The sequence below is a fragment of the Panthera uncia genome, chromosome E1, assembly GCF_023721935.1.
Source record: "Panthera uncia isolate 11264 chromosome E1, Puncia_PCG_1.0, whole genome shotgun sequence".
In the NCBI taxonomy this organism is placed as follows: Eukaryota; Metazoa; Chordata; class Mammalia; order Carnivora; family Felidae; genus Panthera; species Panthera uncia.
In genome coordinates this window covers 25,646,548-25,661,778 of record NC_064814.1, presented here as the reverse complement: position 1 = coordinate 25,661,778, position 15,231 = coordinate 25,646,548, and the positions used below count along the sequence as shown (strand labels likewise).

At 39.3% G+C, this 15,231-nt stretch overlaps 1 protein-coding gene across 15 annotated transcripts in view; it reads left to right on the top strand.

Moving 5' to 3' along the window:
• Positions 1 to 15,231, top strand: part of MBTD1 (mbt domain containing 1) — a 71,748-nt gene that overhangs the window by 21,099 nt on the left and 35,418 nt on the right. For 8 of the 15 annotated variants that reach the window (XR_007459145.1, XM_049636438.1, XM_049636435.1 and 5 more), the window contains 2 exons: positions 7,468 to 7,669; positions 14,769 to 14,908. Coding sequence is in view for 14 of the 15 variants with exons in the window: in XM_049636426.1 (XP_049492383.1) it covers positions 7,468 to 7,669; positions 14,769 to 14,908 (342 nt within the window). In the remaining variant the exon portion in view is untranslated. Of the gene's footprint in view, positions 1 to 646; positions 727 to 7,467; positions 7,670 to 14,768; positions 14,909 to 15,231 lie in introns of all 15 variants that reach the window. The other 7 variants (XM_049636437.1, XM_049636434.1, XM_049636436.1 and 4 more) reach the window with 2 other exon arrangements.

Sequence of the window (15,231 nt, the reverse complement as noted above, 5' to 3'; positions counted from 1 at the left end):
GATCAAGACCTGAGCTGAGATCAAGAGTCGGATGCTTAACCGACTGAGTCACCCAAGCACCCCTTATTCCATATTTTTTTGATGCTTTGTAAATGGTATTTTCTAATCAATCTCTGGTTGCTTGTTGCTAATATATGGAAATATGGTTGATTTTTGTATATTGACATTCTATCCTGTATCCTTGCTAAGCTCACTTAATATAGCCAAGCAGCTCTTTGTATTATTTTATCAGATTTTCTACAGTGTTGTCTGGGAATAAAGATTTATTTATTACTTTTTTCCCCAATCTGAATTCCTTTATTTCTTTTTTGCCTACTACATGGTCTTAGAATCTCTAGTACACTATTGAATAAAAGTAGCAAAGGCGGATACACTTATCTTGTTCCTGGTCTTAGAAAACATCCATATTGTCACCATTAAATATGATGCTAGCTTTAGGACTTTCCTAATGCTCTTTATCAGGTGAGGAAGTTCTTTCCTATTCCTCTTCTGCTGAGGGTTTTTTTTTTTTTAATCAGGAATAGATGTTGGATTTTGTCAAATGCTTTTTCTGCATCTCTTGAGATAATCCTATGGCTTTTATTTATTTATTTTTTAGGCTTAATATAATGAATGTATTGATTTTCTTTCTTTCCTTTTTTTTAAGTAATCCCTATGCCCATCTTGGGGCTCAAACTCAGGACCCCAAGATCAAGAGTTGCATGCTCTACCTACTGAGCCAGCCAGGTACCCCATGAATGTATTGATTTTCAAATGTTGAATTAGCTTTGCGTTCCTGGAATAAGCCCACTTGGTCACTTTTATTATTATTATTATTATTATTATATATTGTTTGATTTAGATACTAAAATTTTGTTAACATTTGCATACATGAGGGATATTGTTCTGTAGTTTTCTTATAAGGGCTTTGTCTAGTTTGGGATCAGTAATGTTAGCTTCAGAGAATGAGTTGAAAACTAGCCTATATTCCAGTTTTCTGAACAAGTTGCTATAGGGGTTTTTTAATGTTTATTTATTTTGAGAGAAAGAGTGCACCTGGGTTTGGAGCAGAGAGAAAGAGAGAAAAAGAGAATCCCAAGCAGGCTCCATGGTGTCAGTATAAACCCCAAGGTGCGGCTCCATCCCACGAACTGTGATACCACGACCAGAGCAGAAATCAAGAGTCAGACGCTTAACTGACTGAGCCAACCCTGGTGCGCCAGTAGTATTTTTTTAAATTTATTTTTAAATTTTTTTTATTTACATCCAAGTCAGTTAGCATATAGTGCAACAATGGTTTCAGGAGTAGATTCCTTCATGCCTTTTACCCATTTAGCCCATCCCCCCCCCCCACAACCCCTCCAGTAACCCTCTGTTTGTTCTCCATATTTAAGAGTCTCTTCTGTTTTGTCCCCCTCCCTGTTTTTATATTCTTTTTGCTTCCCTTCCCTTATGTTCATCTGTTCTGTGTTTTAAAGTCTTCATATGAGTGAAGTCATATGATTTTTGTCTTTCTCTGACTAATTTCACTTAGCATAATACCCCTCTAGTTCCATCCATGTAGTTGCAAATGGCATGATTTCATTCTTTTTGACCCCAGTAGTAGTTTTTAAGTAGACTTCCCCGGTGAAGCCATTTGGGCCTGGGGTTTTCTTTGTGTGAAGATTTTAGTTTCTTTATTCAAATTATTAGAGCTATTTACCTATTCAAAGAACCAACTTTTGCTTTTATCTTTTTTTGTTCTTATTTCATTGATTTTTTTCACTTGAAACATTAAGTATAGATTTTCCAATTATATATTTTTGCCCTTGAAAAGTTTGAAGGCCTTGCTTTCAGTCCTGTTGTTGAAAAGCCCACTGATATTCCAGTCCCCCCCCGCTTTTTTTTTTTACATGGCATAGTGTTTTTCTTGAAGCTTTTAGTATCTTCATTGGCAGAGTTCTGTAATTTTTATAATGATGCACCTTGGTGTAGTTTTGGTGTTTGGGCGAGGCTTTTAAGTCATTAAGCTGGGCTTCCTTGGTCTTAGTATAGAAACTCTGTTTTTTGATCCTGGAAGTGTGTGTGTGTGTGTGTGTGTGTGTGTGTGTGTTTATATAACTTGTTTCTCATTCTCATGTATATCTCTATGCTTTGGGTTTTGGTTCTTCTGGATTTAACCCTTATTTTTTCTCTTATTTTCTAGCTTTTTTGTCACATGTACACACTCCACACACATGCACTCGTGGTTTTTGAAAGATTTCCTTGGTTTTACTGTCCATTTATTGAAGTTATTGTTTTGCCTTTTCTGTTTTTAAATTCCAAGATCTTGTTCACCAGTAGTATCCTACCCTTATGTCCCTGGAGAATTAATTTCATTTTTTGAAGTTTTCTTTTGGTCCCTGCCTTACTTCTGTTTCCTTATAGATTATTTTTTCCTGAGGGTTTGTTTTGGCCTTTCACATTTTTTTTTAAATTTTTTTTTTAACGTTTTTTTATTTATTTTTGAGACAGGGAGAGACAGAGCATGAACAGGGGAGGGTCAGAGAGAGGGAGACACAGAATCTGAAACAGGCTCCAGGCTCTGAGCTGTCAGCACAGAGCCCGACGCGGGGCTCGAACTCACGGACCGCGAGATCATGACCTGAGCCGAAGTCGGATGCTTAACCGACTGAGCCACCCAGGCACCCCTTGGCCTTTCACATTTTTAGAGGTCTTTCTCAAATGGTAGGTGATCCTCACTTGTCTATTCATATCTAAGGATTAGTTACTAAGCAGCTGATTGGACTGAATGAGCTGGAGGTTAAGCTTTTTGACTAGTGAGATTCACTGTGGCAATTAATCCTTTTTAAAAAAATTTTTTAATGTTTATTTTTGAGAGAGAGAGAGACAGTGTGAGTGGGGAAGGTGCAGAGAGACAGGGAGACGCAGAATCCGAAACAGGCTCCAGGCTCTGAGCTGTCAGTACAGAGCCTGACGCAGGGCTCGAACTCACAAACTATGAGATGATGACCTGAGCCGAAGTCGGACACTGAGCCGACTGAGCCACTGAGGCGCCCCCCTCCACTTTTTTTTTTTTTGGTTTTATTTGTCCCTTTTTAAATCTTCTCCCTAGTGTTTTACACTGGTACTGTGATCTATTTAAATGTGGTTTTTTTCTTGTGTTTAATATATGTGGTAGTTCTGTCTGAATTTGTGTTTTCAGTGTTTCTGCAGAGTTCTTAGCCAGTCTTTCATTCAGCATCTCCGTATCCTCTCCTTTGAGAATTCCTATTAGACATTTTATTAGATCTTTATGTTTTATGCCATTTGAACCTCTTATTTTCTATGTTTCTGTTTTTCTTTGCAGTGTTCTGGGTATTTTCTTAATGTTTATCATTTCCCCAGTTCTTTTTTAGCCATGGCTGATCTATTCATCCCATCCATTGAGGTGTTTTAGTGGTGGTGTCTTTTTTTTTTTTTTTAATTATAGCACTTACATTTTTTATTTACAGAAGTTACATTTGGGTCTTTTCAGATCTGCCTGGTTGCTTTTTATTTCTTTATTCCATTTTTCAATAATATTTTTGTTTCTTCTTAAACATTTCTTGAATGGTTCTTTTATACTCTGTGCCTGGCAATTTCAGTACCTAACAATTTGGGATTCCTAATCTGTGTCTACTGACACTTGTGACGGATTGCTTATTGTATGTTTGCTATTGATTGTGTGCTCATACTTGATCAAATCTGTAGGAATGCTGAAAGGCCTGAAGTGTAGGTGATTATTTCCTGAAGTGATCCAGTATGCTTCTGCTGAGTGTCAAGGGGCACTAGTGGCCCTTTAATGTCTTGATCTGGGTATTTTCTGACCATTTAGGGCAAGTTAAGGTATATCCTCAGAGTCACTCAGAAGGGCAGGCCCATGATTATACAATCTCAGAGTAGCCTCTCCACCCAGAGCATGGGCAGAAAAGACCCACATGTAGGTCTTATTTTGCCTGCATGTAGTCAAATTTTTGATTCCTACCTGCCCTTTGACTGAAGTTGTAGCCCTCTTAGGGGTTTCGGTCTGATGCAGGCATTTCCATTCCCTGCAGTAAATGGTAAGTTTTACATGGAATAAATGGATTACAATTCATACATTGAATTAGTTCATTAGTATTCTGTCCTAATCTAAGAAAAAAATGCTGAGGGAACATTTTCTCCTGAGTAGAATATAGCTTTCCAACTAGTGTGTTCTAGATTTGTCAAGATAATTCATCCCTGCAATATTTGGGACCGTCTGAGGCCTCAGGCTGGGTGCATTCAGGGGCCAACTTCTCTTGCATTGTATAGATGATCATTTTCTGTGCATGCTGGAACTATGCAAAAGGTTAGCATTTTTCTAGATCATTAGTTCTTGGAGTTGCTTTGGAGAAGACTGAATACTGTATGTCTCTCTTAAGTTGTCATAATGTTCACAAGCATATTAAAAGCTTAAAGAGGCCTTGAAATAAGGAAAATTTTCTTATTTGACCATAATACTTTTATTTTTTAATGTTAACAGTCTATAATATTGAAACAAAGATGTTCGTAATTATTGACCCCCTGAAATTTCAGGGTTATATTTGCTGACAAGTAGAGTCAGAGTAAGATATTCTGTGTTGATATTTGAGGGTCAATAAATATGCATTAGCTGCTGACTGAGGTGGCTATAAAGTGGATGAGCTTATACGAAAACTGCAAGAGATCTTCTTCGCATGGAAGTAGGCTATATGAATCTACTAGAACTAGAATTCTAGCCAGTGTTTGTAAGTGTGTATTCCAGGCACTGTGATAAATATTTCACAATGTCTTTTCATTGCCCTTGGGGGAAAAAAAAATCAATTCTTTACCCTGGCCTTCAAGGACCCTCATGTCCTACTAGTTCTGTGCTGACAGCGCAGAGCCTGCTTGGGGTTCTCTCACTGTGTCCTCCTCCAACCTCATCTTTTACACCTGTCACTCTGGGCACCAGCCACACTGGCCTTTCAATGGGCTAGGGATATTCCTACTGGAAAGCCTTTGTCTTGTTGTTTGCTTTGCCTAGAACATCCCAGCTGCCCTTTTTGGCCTCGAGGTCTTAACTCACCAATGCCTTTCCTCACCACTGAACATGAGTCGACGACTCCTGTCTCAGTTTGACTCTGCCTTCACATGGTCTAACTTGGGTTCCTCCTGCCAGTAAACTGTCACCTTGGTGAAAAGCATGCATCTTGTCTGCTCTGTACACCACTCGATCTGTAGCCTCTGCTACTGTGAGACACACAGATGCTTGATAGTTGTTGAATGTTGAATGAGTAAGAGAAGAAACTCATAATTTGCCCAGTGTTGACAGCTAATAAATGGCAAAACCAGGACTCAGACTTAGGGCTATCAGAATTCCGAGCTCTTGGCACCACACTTCATTCAAACAAGGACTCTCCCATTCCTTATCACCTTATCAGTTCAGAATGTTGCTAGACTTGACTTTTGGCATCACCTTCAAAATTTTATTCTTTTGAAATCCAGTGGTAGCCGATTTTGATTCTTTGAAAATACATTTGATTTTTTTTTTATAAGTTTATTTATTTATTTTGAGAAAGAGAGCACACACAATTGGGAGAAGGGCAGAGAAAGGGAGAGAGAGAATCCCAAGCAGGCTCTGTGCTGTCATCAGTTTGCAGCTCGAATTCACAAACCATGAGATCTTGACCTGAGCTGAAATCAAGAGTCCAATGCTTAACCAAGTGAGCTACTCAGGCACCCTGAAAACACATTTGACTTTTTTTTTTTTTTTTTAAATACCTGCAAGTTATTCAGAACCAAATTTGTTAAATAAGATGGGTAGTCAAGCTAGGGAAAACTGTTGAGGGAAACGGATTAATTACAAAGTAGCCAGAAACAGTAGGGTTTTCTTTTTAAAATTGGGTCGGAAGAATACTGTAAGAAGTTGGAGGTTGTGGCAACAGCATTAGAACACGCATAGAGCCTCATGAGGGGACTTCTTAAAAGATAGTATTCATCTGGGGATAAAATATTTCCATTGTGTGGATTAAGGAACTACTTTTGTTGCTTTCATAGTTATACTTGATTCAAGTGAAAAATCAGTTGTCCACTTTAGTGCAAATGTTTTGTAACTGCGCTTCTGAAAAAGACAGCTTACTCTTCTCAAACTAAGAGATGCATTTGGATGGTTTTATTTTGTCAAACTTTACACAACAGATTTCGGCTTTGTATTGGTCATGGGAGGAAGTTACCCTAGCCAGAAGAGACATTGTGCATAAAGTGTAAAATGATACCAAAAAATACTAACTGAAGCAAAACATTGAAAGGTGCCAGCTGATAATTTTTACTCTAGTTGCCCCATCGCATATTATTATTACTATTTTTTTTTTTTTTTGAAGTTTTCTTTTGCTCCCTGCATTGGTCCTGTTTCCTTATAGATTCTTTTTTCTGGAGATTTTTTTCCTCTTCATTATTTCCTATTTTCTTTTTAGTTTCTTCTCCCTAAACTTGAAGTTTTGCAATTTATTTCAGGACAGGTTGAGTTGACAGTGTTACTTTTTGGGGATTTAGGCAGCTTGAGAGAGAGCATATCTTTTGGAAGAGCAAACATGTATCATTCACTGAAGATGATGTAGTGTCTTTGTAGCTTTTCTTTTGAAAAGGAAATAATGTTTAGCTTGAGATACTTGGAGTTTTTTTAACCATTGTTTATGCTAAAGAAAAAAATGAGATAAGACTGCAAATGTACAATTGTTATCTTCTCTAATATTTGAAATAGTTAATATCTAAAAATTCTCTAAAATTAAAAATTCCCAATTAATCACTCCAGAACTCTTCACAGCGATTTTTAAAAGCATCTATATATTTCCTGGATGCTCTAAATTGTAATAAAATCTACACTTTTAGAGATGAAAGGTAAATTAAGAAACCATCTGTTTGTTATGTGTATTTCACAACAACTTAAAAAAATCATCTAATTTTTGAAAATTTTTTTTGATGTTTATTCATTTTTTTGAGAGAGCGAGCATGAGAACGCACACGAGCAAGCAGGGGAGGAGCAGAGAGAGAGGGAGACACAGAGGGTGAAGCAAGCTCCAGGCTCTGAGCTGTCAGCACAGAGCCTCGTGCAGGGCTCGATCCCACGAACTGTGAGATCATGACCCAAGACACTTAACCAACTGAGCCACCCAGGCACCCCTCTGATTCTTTCTATAGAGAAGTGACCTACCTAGTTTATAGCAATTACTATTTGAATTTGAATTGCATGGTGATCCTCTGATTGTGTTCCGTGTTTATTGTTGTCATTGGTATTCTTATTAGCTAACATGGTGGCTAATAAATTTGCACCCTGTAGAAAGGAAAGGCTCCATTTTGAAACAAACATTTTGTTACAAAATAAAATTATCATTTGTCAGGGCTAGATCTTCGTTTTCCAAATATCATCACAATTTGAACTAAATTCTTTGGGGTGGTGGTTGTGTATCTGTGCTGTGTCATGTATTATTGATTTTTTCTACTTTTAAGACTGAACATTCTTCACGCCCTGAAAGGAAAAGAAGAGACTCTTTCGGGATGTTTGACGGTTATGATAGCTGCAGTGAGGACACAAGTAGCAGCTCCAGCTCCGAGGAGAGTGAAGAAGAAGTTGCTCCTTTACCTTCTAACCTCCCAATTATCAAAAACAATGGACAAGTCTACACATACCCGGATGGCAAATCTGGCATGGGTGAGTATTCCGCCTTTCACTGTTATGCAGCTTCTTATTGGAGGATATGTTCTGATTTCATTTCTTCTTTCATTTCCCTTCCTTGGAATTTTTCAAGGGAAAAAGAAACGCGGTCTGAAACTTACAGTTGTAGATGAGATCACTAGATTTCCATTTGATCCATCTTGCCTACCTGCCGTGTTCTGGCAGAAAGCAAATAGAGCAAAATAAAAACAAAAGGCTATTGAGAAACACAATGTGGACGTAAATTCAGTAATTAGGTAATAAATCCCAGTGTAACTGAAAGTGTGTAAGATCACAGGCTTATAGAGCTGATACACTTGCAGAATGAGTTTCTCTCCTCTACAAAAATTCCTTATAAGATTATGAAGCTTTCTATTTTAACACTTCCGATGATAGGGTATCTCTAATTACCAGATTATTCTTCATATTGAACCAAAATTATCCTTGTTCTCAATTTTGTCTTTGGGTCTTAATTTTGCCTCTTAAAGGTACAGAGAAGAATTCTAATCCTTGTTATGATGATAACTGTTCACACCAGAACAGTCCCAAGTGACCCTAATTGCTTCAGCGATCTGTCATAGTGTGACAATGATTTTAATTCATCAATAGCCTGCTCACTTTCCTCTGGGCATGCTTCAGATTTCATGGTGCTGGAGTGACAGCTTACATGACTTGCCCAAGACTGTCCTGTTTTTAGGATTGAAAATCCCATATCCTGGGAAGCACCTCAGGCAAATGGCTAGTCACCTGTGTAATAAGGGCAGCTGGTCACCTGTGTAATTAGGGCAGCAGGTAGGCCACAGAGTTGCTTTAACTTTTTTGAAAGTAATACTGATTTCATGTATAACTGAAACCTTTTAGTCTTTACTACAGATTCACCACTAAACCAGTTAAACCACTCTTGTCTGTTAGCAGTTGACTTTTTAAAAGATATTTTATTCGTGAGTAATTTCTACACCCAACATGGGACTCAGACTCACAACCCCAAGATCAAGAGTCACGTGCTGCACCGACTGAGCCAGCCAGATGCTCCGACTTTTTATTTTTTAATAAACGATATGAGGTTGATTTGAATAATACCTTAGGAGAGGCACGAGCAAGGGCTATGGGAACATGAAGGGCAGGCGATGAATTCTAATCTGGGAGGGCTTCACAGGGCAGGCAGATCTGAGCTGGCTTTGAAGGACAAGGTGGAAGCAGTGGGAGAACCCTGTGGAAGAAGGGAACTATACTAGCAAAGATTGGGAAGTAGGACTTTGAAGGAATCATGCTGAACCATTCAGATGTGGCAGGCACGTAAGTGATTGTCCAAACGAAACATTGCAGAGAGATGAAAGATCTGGTGGTACAACCGTCTTTGGGCATGCAGTGTCTGAAGCTTATTTTTAAATCAGTCAGTGTTCACCGAGGGCCTCTTTCAGCATCTGGTACTTGCCATCAGCAGAGAGGCTTCCTATTGGCCAAAGTGGAAGGACGTGCTCCCACTTCACTTGGGAGCCAGACAAGGTCATTTCCAAGGACTGAGCAGAGACTAGGGAAGAGGGGAAAGAAGGTGGATCAGGAAGATTTGGAGTTAAGTTTTTGGCTTTGGGCAGACCTCTAACTCACTGAGCCTGTTTTTCCGTCTGTACAGTTGGGATGTGGGTACCTGCTAGGCAGGGTGGCCGGAGGACAAGGATAAGAGAAAGTATCCCCAAAAACTCCAGCTGGGGCTGCAGTTACACCATGGATGCCTGGGAATACTGAATGAGAACAGGATCCAGCCTTGTTTGATACCACTTAGATTCAGGAGTGAGTCTGCCATGATAACATTCTGATTGTAAAAATTGAAAAATGATTTGGGCCCTGAAGAGGGCCCAGGAGCGATTTCAAGCTTACTCCCAAGTTGGGCCTATAGGTGGACCTAATAGATGAAATCAGCTGTACGTTTCTCTTAATGGCTCTCTTGATGAAAGGAAGTGGAGTGGAGGTGATCCGTGCTGGAATAACTGTCCTAGAACCTCATCAGCCCAAAGCCAGGTTAAGAGGCCTGGCTGATGCAGTCTGAGGGCAGAAAACTGGTGTGGACGTCCCCGGGGCCGTCCACCAGGATGATGGACAGCAGGTGTGGCTGCAGAGGTTTCCCCTGTGGACACTGGTTGAGCTACACACTGTGCTGTCCTGGGAGCCTGTCCCTGAGTGTGGCAGGTATCTGGTGAGAATTAGGCACCTCCTCAGTCCGCAACAGGACAGGCTCTGGATCTGGAGACAAGAATCTTCTGGGGGCTTTCCTTTTGAGACCTGCTAAGTTCCAGCCCCTTTCCAGCTGCAGTGGATTTTTTAAAACTTTAAATTATCCCATGTAACCTTTTTCTTACTGAATTTTGATCTTCTTAGAAATTGTTTACTTCTAATTCTATCATTTAACATTGAAGGTTGTGTTACATAATCTTCTAGTTTTATGTCATTTGCAGATTTGATAATAATGCCCTGGAGGTATTCTAGTCTTAAAAAGTTGAACAGCACAGGGCCTGGTACAGAATCTTGTAGGCTGTGTCAAAATACTTCCCATTATTGGGGCACCTGGCTGACTCACTTGGAAGAGCGTGCACCTCTTGATCTCAGGGTCGTGAGTTCAAGCCCCAAGTTGCATGTAGAGATTACTGAAAAGTAAATAAATAAATAAACTTTAAAAGAAACAAAATTCCTTGGGACCCCAGGGTGGCTCAGCTGATTAAGAGTCCGAGTCTTGGGTTCAGCACAGGTGATGATCTCACGGTTCATGGGTTTGAGCCCCACGTTGGGCTCTGTGCTGACACTACTGGGCCTGCTTGGGATTCTCTGTCTCCCTCTTTCTCTGTCCCTCCCCTGCTCTCTCTCTCTAAATAAATAAATAAATAAACATTAAAAAAACAAAAAAAAGTTTCTACTCACTTATCAGGACCTTAAATTTCTCAATCTTTATTGACAAAGCTGCATGAGAGATTTTATCAAATGTTTTAACTCCTAAAAAAAAAAATTTTTTTTTAAAACCCATATTAACTCCTATTAATATATGGTTGACCCTCAAACAACATAGGTTAGAAATGCCAATCTCCCATGCAGTTGAAAATCTATGTGTAACTTCTGACTCCCCAAAAACTTAATTACTAGGGGCACCTGGGTGGCTCAGCCCTTTAAGCATCCAACTCTTGATTTCAGCTCAAGTTATGGTTTCTAAGTTCATGCCCTGTATCAGGCTCTGTGCTGATTCTCTCTCTCCCTCTCTCTCTGCCCCTCCCTTGCTTGTGCTCTCTATCTCAAAATAAATAAATAAAAAATATTTTTTAGAAAGGTGCCTGACCCTTGATTTCTGCTCAGGTCATGATCTCACAGTCATGAGATCTAGCATGGCATTTGAGTTAGCACAGAGCGTGGAACCTCCTTGGGGTTCTCTCTCTCTCTCTCTCTCTCTCTCTCTCTCTCTCTCAAAATAAATAAACAAAAACTTAATTACTAATAGCCCACTGTTGGTAACACTAATAGTCGATTAACACATGATATTTTGTTTGTTTTTTGTATTATTTAATCTATTCTTACAATAGAGTAAGGTAAAGAAAAAATATTTTTAGGAAAATCGTAAGAGGGAAAACACATTGACAACACTGTATCTTATTTATTGGAAAAAACCCACATATAGATGGACCCATGCAGTTCAAAACCCCTGTTGTTCAAGGGTCGATTGTTTACTCTTGCCATGGTTTAGTTATACCAGTCCAGTAATATTATAACAAAAGGAAATAAGGTTTATTGAAGCTTTATATGTGCCAGGCTCTGTTTTAAATACTAGAGATACAGAGATAAAACAATATAGAATAGTCCCTGCCCTGGTGGAGCCAAAGATACACTATCCCCTTTGGGTCACAGCTTCTTTAGCTAGATGGTCACAGACCTTTTTAATCTGTTCTATAACTCTTTCTCCTTTTTTTTAAACTTTTTTTTTAATGCTTACTTATTTTTGACAGAGAGAGACAGAGCAATAGCGGGGGAGGGGCAGAGAGAGAGAGGGAAACACAGAATCTGAAACAGGCTCCAGGCTCTGAGCTGTCAGCACAGAGCCCGACGCGGGGCTCAAACTCACAGACCGCGAGATCTTGACCTGAGCCGAAGTCGGACGCTCAACAGACTGAGCCACCCAGGAGCCCCTCCTTTTTTTTTTAAATGCTTATTTATTTTGAGAGAGAGAGGACGTGTGTGCCAGCAGGGTTGGGGCAGAGAGAGAGAGAGAGAGAGAGAGAGAGAGAGAGAGAGAGAGAGAGAAACTCAAGTAGCCTCCGTGCTATCCACACAGAACTCAACGCAGGGGCTCCATCTCATGAACCCTGAAGTCGTGACCTGAGCCGAAATCAAGAATTGGATGCTCAACCGACTGAGCCACCCAGGCACCCCTGTAACTTTTTCGACAGAAAACCATTCAGTTTTTTCTCTCCTTAAACACCCTTTCTTCATCTCTAATCCTGTGGTACCTTTCTTTCATGATTTCTCAATAGATTTATAAGTACTGGTTAAAACTATAAGCCCTTCTAAGTTTAACTGTTTGGGTGGAGATTTGAGCCCACTCCGGCAGTTTTTTGCTCTGTTACTTTCTGGTGTTTTATTTTTTGTTTTTTGTTTTTTCCTAACTCTTCTCAGGAATAATTGACAAAGAGAGTTGCATATGTTTAACATGTACAGTGTGATGATTTGATATACATTGTGGGATGATTACCAAGATTGAGATAAATAATACCCATGGTTTCACATAGTTAACTCTTTGTGTTGGGGTGGTGGGGAAGAACACAGTATCTACTCTCAGCAACTTCCCAGTATGCAGTACAGTATTATTAACTGTAGTTACCATGCTGTATGTTAGAGTCTCATAATTTACTCTTCTTATAACTAAAATGTCGTACCCTTTGACCTACCTGTCCCCCTCCCCCCAATCCCTGGCAATCACCATTCTATTTTCTGTTTCTATGAAATCGGCTTTTTTTTTTTTTTTTTTTTTTTTAAGGATTCCACATGAAAATGATCCCATACAGTATTTCACTTAGCATATGCCCTGCCCTCCAGGTTCAACCGTGTTGTCACAGTGCCAGGATTTCCTTCTTTTTTGTGGATGCATAATATTCCACTACAATGAATAATACTTCATATATGTATATATATATCACACTTCATGCATCCATTCAGCTATCAAAGGACATTTAAGTGTTTGCATTTTCTTGGCTCTTGTGACTAATGCTGCAGTGAACATGGGAATTCAGATATCTGTTCAAGATACTGATTTACAGTCAACTAATTTTTGACAAGGGCACCAAGAATGCAGAATAGGGCAAGGACAGTCTCTTTAATAAAGGGTGTTGGCAAAACTGGATATGCACATGCAAAAGAATGAAAATGGATCCTTGTCTTACACCACTCAACAAAAATTAACTTAAAATGGATTAGACTTAGGGGCACCTGGTTGGCTCAGTTGGTTAAGGGCCAACTCTTGGTTTCAGCTCAGGTCATGATCTCCTGGTTTGTGGGTTTGAGCCCCACATTGGGCTCTGCGCTGACAGTGCAGAGCCTACTTGGGATTCTCTCTCCCCTCTCTCTCAAAATAAATAAACTTTAAAAAGAACAAAAAGAATTTAAAAAATGGATTAGACTTCAGTGTAAAACCTAGAAATATAAAACTAGAAGAAAACATAGGAGAAAGCTTTTTGACACTGGTCTTGTAGTGATTCCTTGGATAAGAGAACAAAAACAAATGGGCCTACGTCAAACTAAAGAGGTCTGCGCGGCAATGGAAACAATAAATTGAAAAGCCAACCTACAGAATGGGAAAAAGTATTTGCAAACCATGTCTGATAAAGAACTCCTACAACTCAGTAGCAAAAAAACAAATAATCTAAGTGAAAAAGACCTGAGTAGACATTTTTCCTAAGAAGACATACAATTGGCCTACAGGTACATGAAAAGGTGTTCCACAACACTGATCATCAGGGAAATACCCATCAAAACCACAATGAGATACCACCTTACACCTATTGTGATTGCTATTATCAAAAAGATAAGAGAGGGGCACCTGGGTGGCTCGGTCGGTTAAGCGTCCGACTTCGGCTCAGGTCATGATCTCACGGTCCATGAGTTCGAGCCCCGCGTCGGGCTCTGTGCTGACAGCTCAGAGCCTGGAGCCTGTTTCAGATTCTGTGTCTCCCTCTCTCTCTGCCCCTCCCCTGTTCATGCTCTGTCTCTCTCTGTCTCAAAAATAAATAAACGTTAAAAAAAAAAATTAAAAAAAAAAAAGATAAGAGATAATGTTGGTAAGGATGTGGAAAAAAGGGAACTCTTATATACTGCTGGTGGGAATGTAAATTGGTATATCTGTTATGGAACACCATATGGCAGTTCCCCAAAAAATTAAAAATAGAACTGTCATGACCTAGCAGTCCCAGTCCCACGTATATATCTGTTTACCTATTCTGAACTTCAGTTCTTGTGACCCTTCTTCTAATTCTGCCTTTCAGATCATTGTCTATTATGCTAATTTACAAAAGAGGCACATAAATAGGGTTTTGTTTTCCTCTGTTGTCAGTGTGTAATCAAGCACCTACCTCAGGCTTTGACCCTCTCCTTTCCTCCTTGTCCTCTGAACATAACTTGAAAGAATCTTTGTATGACCCTTAACATTTTTCCAAGACTTGGCTCTTTTTAGCTTGCCCTTTGTGTTACTCCTTAGCTGCATTGCACTTCTTTTCCTCTTTTGTTTATAATCCTTTCAAAGGCTGGAGCTCTTGATGTATAGGAAAATGCCTGGCACACAGTGAGCACTAAGGAAATGTAAGTTGAATCTGATTTATTTTGTTTGTGGGCTTAGACCCTCTGTTAAACCTTGAGCTGCGGTCAGACCCTCTGGAGCCGTGGCCATGGCATCATACCAGTATTTTCTCTAACTTTTGTGTGGGCTTTTCTGTCGTTTGTATAACAGAAGAAATTTTCTGTTAGAAGGCAAATATTTAAATTAACACTTAAGTAATTATTAAACTGTTAGATAAAAATTGGTTTTATTATATGATCATAATAACACCATTGTTTTTGTTCTCTTAATTAGCTACCTGCGAAATGTGTGGGATGGTTGGTGTGCGAGATGCTTTTTACTCCAAAACAAAGCGTTTCTGTAGTGTTTCATGTTCAAGAAGCTATTCGTCAAACTCCAAGAAGGCAAGCATTTTGGCCAGACTTCAGGTAACGGTACAGAAACCTTCTTATTCTTTATATCTGTTATTTCTATGGCTTTCACTGTTTATCTGTCATTGGATTGTGATTCACTGCACTCCACTTCTACCCAGTTGGCCAGTTACCATTTTATACCCCACATTTTTTCAGAAATATGTGATCCCCAAAGTTTGTTCAGCCTGTAAAATTGAACAGCTATTATAATAGACAAGGCATACTATCCAAAGTAAACGATGAAACTGTTTAAGTGAATTAAAAACACTCTTTTTCTAAATAAGTATAAATATAATAAACGCCTTGTTATATACAGAAATTGAAGCCATTTTTCCCCCCTGGTT